At 42.6% G+C, this 7,500-nt stretch overlaps 1 protein-coding gene across 1 annotated transcript in view; it reads right to left on the bottom strand.

Annotated features, from left to right (window-relative positions):
• Positions 1-7,500, bottom strand: part of LOC119574275 (retinol dehydrogenase 11-like) — a gene marked incomplete in the record, with an annotated part of 17,530 nt that overhangs the window by 373 nt on the left and 9,657 nt on the right. Inside the window, 5 exon segments of the mRNA XM_037921459.1 lie at positions 1-545; positions 917-1,006; positions 4,117-4,229; positions 4,491-4,685; positions 7,307-7,421. The exon segment at positions 1-545 is cut by the window's left edge and continues 373 nt beyond it. Of these exon segments, the coding sequence (XP_037777387.1) occupies positions 456-545; positions 917-1,006; positions 4,117-4,229; positions 4,491-4,685; positions 7,307-7,421 (603 nt within the window).

Genomic DNA, 7,500 nt, shown 5'->3' with positions numbered 1-7,500 from the left:
GCAGAAAAACCTATGCAGTTATCTGGAGATGGGATACAAACCAAGGAGTAGCTTTGGTGGGGTGATCCCATAAAATATCGAAGGCTCTTACTATGCCTAAGAGGGATTCCTCGGCGACCAAAGTATTGCATATTTGCCCTATTTTCCGAGGTCTGTGCTCTCAGAATACAAGAATGCTCTACTCTATTAATCTTTAAACAAATGTAAAAATTCTTAGGTAAGCATGTTGTGGTGAGGTCTCTATAAGTCAGTGACAGCCATCGCTACGAGAAAAGAGACAGGGATATCATATTTTCTCGATATGGCCAAGTCTGTGCGCTCATTCTTTTCCGATCTTAATTTCTAAATGTCAAAGAAGCGTGTTTCGAATGACTAACGACGATTTTTTATGACTATAGAGGTATTCTAATAATTGCAGATCAACTCTTTCCCAAGGTTGAGGGTCGACTAATTCCTTAAGATCGAAGGTCAACTAAATTCTCGCTGGCATCCCATAGGCGCCTCGCCAATATCGGATCCTGTGCAAGTGTGGAGGAAGGGGCTTCCTGCGAAGGAGAGGAATTTACATTTGAGATCAGTATACTAAATACTCGGCACATCTACATCTACTGCATATTCACACACACACGCACACGCACACGCACACGCACACGCACACGCACACGCACACGCACACGCACACACACACACACACACACACACACACACACATATATATATATATATATATATATATATATATATATATATATATATATATATATATATAATATGTGTGTATGTGAATTATATAAAACTCAATTTTTCCTCCTTAGGTTACTCAGTCTTTATTTTTGGATTGTATTTCTAGTTATCATGTGTGTAATAGCTAGCTTTCTGGAATTCAGATATCATAGTAATCTAACCACTGACCTACCTTACAGTCAACGAAGTACTTCCCAGACACATTGTCCACTTCCTCAGACACCGCCAAGTAGATGACTGGTTGGGCTCCCAGTTTCTCGTCCTGCGAAAAATCATCATCATCATCATCAAGGAGCTAACGCCGACGGGGGCGCATGGCTGTATCCACCCTTCGCTTCCAGCCACGAGGATCCCTCGAGGCGAGTCTCCAGGCAGGCACACGGTCCATCTCTAATTCCTCGCGACAGGTCTCGTCGAGCTACCCAAGCCGTAATCTCCTAGGTCGTCCCACAGGTCTCCTCCACCCAGGGTTGTCTCGCAAAGAGACAACCTGATGGGCAGGGTCGTCCACAGGGAGGCGAGCTAGGTGGCCATATAGCCGGATTATGGAAGTAACAGGTCCCATGCCAGTCTCATGGTGTAACTCCCGGTTGGACACGTGGTCCTGCCAACTGTACCCCTTGATCTGACGAAGGGACTTGTTACAAAAGGCATCAGGCGAGACTCCAAGACACTGGATAACGTCCAGGTTTCGCTTCCATAGAGCAAAACTGGCAGTATCAAGGCCTTGAAGACACGCAGCTTGGTCCTTCTGCATAGGTACCGACATCTCCAAATGCTCTTGTTGATCGAGTTCATGGCTCCTGTTGCCAGACCAATCCGTCTACTGACTTCCTGGTCTGACAACCCAGAGTTATGGACAACGCTACCAAGGTATGTAAAACTTTCTGTAACTTCAACGTCCTCGCCACAAGCATGGATCGACTGAACGGGTTCCCCTAACAGGCCCCCAAAGTCCTGAATCTCGGTCTTGGTCCAGGAGACCTCTAGGCCTAGGGGCTTCGCCTCATTGCTAAATGCATCAAGAGCCGCCACAAGTGACTCCAAGGACTCAGATAGGATGGCAACATCGTCGGCAAAGTCAAGGTCTGAGACCTTAATATTGCCTAGTGTTGCTCCACACTGACTTTGGCTAGTAGCTCTGCCCATTATCCAGTCCATACAAGTGTTGAAAAGTGTTGGTGTAAGGACACAGCCTTGCCTCACCCCTGAATTAACAGGGAAGAAGTTTGACATACCCCCACCACACTTTACAGCACTTTCAGTACCAGTATAGAGGCTTGCTATCAGGCCAATAATCTGTGTCGGAATTCCCCTGAGCCTCAGGATCTCCCATAGCGATTCCCAATGCACCGAGTCAAACGCCTTCTTGAGGTCGATGTAGGCTGCAAGCAACCCACGACCAAACTCACGACGGCGTTCCACAATTACTCGAAGCACTAGTATACGGTCTATAGTGGACTAGCCAGGAGTAAATCCAGACTGCTAAGGTCTCTGATGCCTCAGTAGGTGGTTGCGGATCCGTTTCAGAAGAATGTGGGCGAGAACCTTGCCTGGTATGCTGAGCAGTGTAATGCCACGGTAGTTGCTACAATCCCAACGATCCCCTTTCCCCTTCCAGAGAGGGATGACTACGCCCCTCAGCAGGTCAGGGGGAATGGTACCAGACTACCAGATGGCAATCAGGACTGTATGCAGGCCCCGAGCCAAAGGTTCACCCCCAGCCTTTAGCAGTTCAACAGGGATATCACATATGCCTACAGCTTTCCCACTCTTCAGCTTGAAAATCGCCAACCTAACCTCTGTTAAGGTAGGAGGTTCCTCGCTGATGGGTGGGTCCGGCACAGGCACTGAGACATCGTTTGCATCCAAGCTAACTGTTGGAAGGTCTACCTGGTACAACTGTTCAAAATACTCAGCCCAACGTTCACGAACCCCATCATGATCTGAGATGATCCATCCATCCGCTGATCGGACTGCAGTCATCTGTGAGGAGGGATTAGAGTTCAGTTTTCTCAGGGCTTGGTAGGCAGGGTGAAGGTCATTTACCAAGAAATGGCCTTCGATCTCCTCAGCAAGATTCCTGATGAACTGTTCCTTGTCCCTTCTCAGCAGTGTCCGAGCCCTACACACCATGGAACGACACAAGACTCGATTCTCATTTAGCCGAGCCATGCGACACGCTTCAGTGGAGATAGAATTCCTCCTTGCCCTCGGGCGTATGCCAATGGACTCCTGAGCTGCTTCGAGTGTTATGCGCTTGAAGAACTCCCACAGACCAACTGGGTTCGTCAGGTTGTTGGGTTCTGTGAATCTGTCAGAGACTGCTATGGTGAACCAACAGGCACTTTCCTCCTCCCTTAGTCTGTCCAGGTGAAACACTTTAGGGTGGCCACTGGAGGGACAGGGAGTTTTGAAGTGGACCCGCAGGGTAGCCACAACCAGCCTATGGTCGGTGCCACAGAACTCGGCACTCCGGTAAACCCTGCAGTTCTGGAGGATCCTCCATCGCGTGCTAACAAGAATGTGGTCGGTCTCCTTGGCTACTGTACCAGTATCGCTGTACCAAGTCCAGCGATGCGGGTTGGAGCGCTGGTACCAGGAGCCAGAGATCCTCATTTTCTGGGACCTAGCAAAGTCCCGGAGAAGGAGGCTATTCTCATTGCTGGGATCAGCTCCCGAGCCATGGGGGCCGACAGACATCTCGTAGCCAGCTCGGTCACAGCCGGATACCGCATTGAAGTCACCCAGAACAATGCGAATATCTCGCCGGGGGCAATCGTCTGCCACAGATGCGAGTTTGGCGTAGAACGCCTCTTTCACATCAATTTTATATACATCGGTAGGAGCGTATACAGCAATAAGAGACATGAAGCCAAAAGCATGCTTCAGTCTCAATGCCATAATACGCTCATCAACCGGTGTAACCTCAACTACCGAGGGCTGAAGTCGACTGGAGATGGCTATGGCTACACCCTGGAGGTGGTGACCATCGCTGTGGCCCGACCAGCAGTAGGTGTAACCACCCACACTGATCGTGCCGCTACCAGGTCTTCTCACCTCTGAGAGGGCAGCCACCTCAACTCCCAGTCGCTTCAATTCCCGCGATAGCAGAGGTAACCGCTCATCCTGCCGCAAGGACCGGATGTTCCAAGCGCCTACCCGGAAAGCACGCCTGAGATTAAGCCTCGGATGGTCACTCCGGGTGCACGCCACCTCTGCTGCCCCCGCCGACACAACCCCAAATAAAGGGGGTCGGCAGGCTGTGGGACCGCGAAATATCGTACTTATAATTTCCCCGATCTAACAACGGCATCACAAAATCTATATCATATAATCATGAAATAGACAAAGCGCTAACAGAAATATCACCTTGGCCATGATCCAGGCAGCTAGGATAGCGGGCAAGTTCACAATCTTCCAACCTTCCTTCCCGAAGATCTCCGTGTTAACCACACCGGGGTGAACACTGTTTGTTGTAACACCTGCAATATTTAAGGAGGTTAAACGTGAACACGCACAAGCACCACACCACACACACACACACACACTCGAGTGTGTGTGTGTGTGTGTGTGTGTGATATCTAGATATTTAGGCTATTACAAATTAATGCTTCATTAAGTTGCAATCACATTTGTAAGATTCGTCCTCTAAATTATTTTTTCTTGTTATCAACGAAAAGAACAGCAACAATGATTTTCTATCTGCTGCATGATATAATCTTAATTAATACTGGATAGCGTACCTGTCCCGCTAACTCTTCGGCAAAGCTCTAGCGTGAAGAGGATGTTCGATAGTTTGCTCTGGCCGTAGGACGGAAGCCAGCCCGGGAAAGGTCTCCATTTGTAGTTGAGGTCGTTGGTGTCCAGGTGGTGACACATCCAGTGGGAGTTGGAGGTGACGTTGACCACGCGGCTGGGGGCGCTCGCCTTCAGGAGGTCTAGCGAGAGGGGAATGTAAGGGGTGAGTATTACTTAATGTCTTTATCTCTATAAATAACTGGTATGGTTATAGTGCGCGCGCGCGCGTGCGTGCGTGTGTGTGTGTGTGTGTGTGTGTGTGTGTGTGTGTGTGTGTGTGTGTGTGTGTGTGTGTGTGTGTGTGTGTGTGTGTGTGTGTGTGTGTGTGTGTGTGTGTGTGTGTGTGTGTGTGCGTGCGTGAGTGCGTGTGCGCGCGTGCGTGTGTATATAAATATAAACATAAAACACCGGTCATTTTATATCATTGGCTTATAGTATATTGATTTTAATTCTCTATGTAGTAAATATGAACCTATAAATATGAATACAAAAAACCGGCTAAATGTTTTGAACATTAATAATAGTTACCCCTATTATATTTATGTCTTTGTGTAACTCCTTTATGTCGTCAGAAAAAAAAAAAATTCTGGTTTACTCCCTTTTTATATTTTAACGTAGTAAACATGCTTTCTAATGATTACTTATTGAAAACATTACTTCGTCAGGGATTTAACTCACTCATGTTCTTCAAGAATCTCTAGCAAATGTTGTTTATAGTAGTTACCCCTAAAATAAAGCGGCCTTCTTTCTCAGTGATAGTAAATGAATTTATAAAATATATAAAAAACGGTATATATTATATAAATAATACACTGTCATATTTTATTATAAATAAAACTAAACAAGAAACTTTGAAGAGAATAAGTAGAAAAAAACATATTGAAGTATATTAACATAACGAATTCATTTACTGATATTTTTGGTACTTAGAATGGACTTGCTCCACGAATGCCTAAAAAGCTTTGTCAAATTTTATCTCTTTAAACTTTATCAAGTACAAGGTTTCCTCCTTTGGAGTTGAAATCTTACAAAATAACATGTTATACTATTCCGCTTAATTTACTAAACAACGGACGTCCAAAAGAAGCTACTTTATCCGTTTATACATTTCAAGTTACCACCCAAGTTTGGTATAGAATATATTTGCTTATGCATTAAAACAAGGTGAATGGGGAAAAAATATCCAATTCAAATACCTATCCATGTAAAATATATATGAATGTATATATGTATGTTTTATACATATTTTTAAATTCATGCATTCCCTCATTCCACCTCCATATCTCCCCCCCCCCCTACCCCTCTCTCGCCCTCTCCTCTAATCTCTCTCACCCTCTCTCTCTCTCTTCTCTCTTTTCTTTTTTCTCTCTTCTTTTTCTCTCTCCCTCTCTCCCCTCTACTCTTCTCTCTCCTTTTTTTTCTCTCTCCTCTTTCCCTCTCTTCTCTTTTTCTTAATTTCTCCTCACCATCTCTCTCTCTCTCTCTAATCTCTCTCACCCTCTCTCTCTCTCTCTGTAATCTCTCTCACCCTCTCTCTCTCTAATCTCTCTCCCTCCCCCCTCTTTCCCCTTCTTCCCCCCTCCCCCTCTCTCTCTCCTTCCCCCCTCCTCTCTTTTCCCTATTTCCCCCCCTCTCTCTCTCTTTCTCTCTATTTATCTCTTTCCCCCCCCTCTCTCTCCCTTCTCCCTTCTTATATTTCTCTCTCCCTCTCTCTTCTCCCCTCTCTATCTCTCCCCCTTCCCTCCTTTTCTTTCCCCTCTCCCTCTCTCTCTCCCCTCTCCTCTCCCTTCCCTTTCCCCCCTTTTTTTGTTTTTTTTTCTTTTTTTTTGTTTTTTTTTTTTTTTTTTTTTTTTTTTTTTTTTTTTTTCTTGTTTTTTTTTGTTTTTTTTGTTTTTTTTGTTTATTCCACAATTTTCTTTTATTATATTTTATTTTTTTGTTTTGTTCCTTCTTTTTTTTTTTTTTTTTTTTTTTTTCCTTTTTTTTTTACCCCCCCCCCCCCCCCCACACACACCCCCCCCCCCCAACCATACACCCCCATTTCCCCCACACACACACACACCCAACAACACCCCCCCCCAACAACACCACACACACTTATATATATATATTATTTATATTTTTATATATATTTATAATATTATTTCACGAAAAAAATAAATAATAAAAATAAATATTTATATCATTTTTTTTTTTTTTTTTTTTTGTGTGAAAAATAAATATAAATAATAAATAATTATTAATATTATAATATATATATTATAATATAATAATAAATAAAATAATTTTTAGATATTTATTAAAAATTATATATTATAATATATTTTTATTTATTAATACATACAAAAAAATATAAACATATAACTTTCATGTATATACACACATACATACATAATTATATAGAATACAAAACTTTCCCTGCTGATACAAGGAAGAAAAAAACCACAATACAAAAACTAGATTTATTGAAAGTCTCACTTTCAATAAATCTAGTTTTTGTATTGTGGGTTTTTTCTTACATTTATATAATATGAATATATATAAATATAATATAAATAAATAAATAAATAAATAAATAAATAACATAATTTTATATATATAATATATTATAAATTATAATATTATAATATATAAATATTAAAAAATATCTGTCTGCTGAAATAAAAAATGAATAGAATTCCCTATGAAAAAAAAAAAAAAAAACGAAAAGACGAATATTACTCTGATTATCATCAAGAAACAATGACTCGTTTAAACCCACCTAAGAGCAAATTTGTCAGAAGGAAGTGACCAAAGTGATTGGTGGCCATTGCTAATTCTAGACCCTCGGGAGTCAACCTCCTTGTGGTGTAGCCTGGTATTCCCGCGTTGTTTATCTGTAAAAACCCAAAATTTTTTGAGTTAAAAATTTCGAAAAAACAATAAAAAAAAAAAAAAAAAAAATGATCTGGGAGG

The sequence above is a fragment of the Penaeus monodon genome, chromosome 6 (assembly GCF_015228065.2).
Source record: "Penaeus monodon isolate SGIC_2016 chromosome 6, NSTDA_Pmon_1, whole genome shotgun sequence".
NCBI lineage: Eukaryota > Metazoa > Arthropoda > Malacostraca > Decapoda > Penaeidae > Penaeus > Penaeus monodon.
The sequence above is the reverse complement of the archived record's forward strand: the minus strand, read 5'-3'. Positions and strand labels throughout refer to the sequence as shown.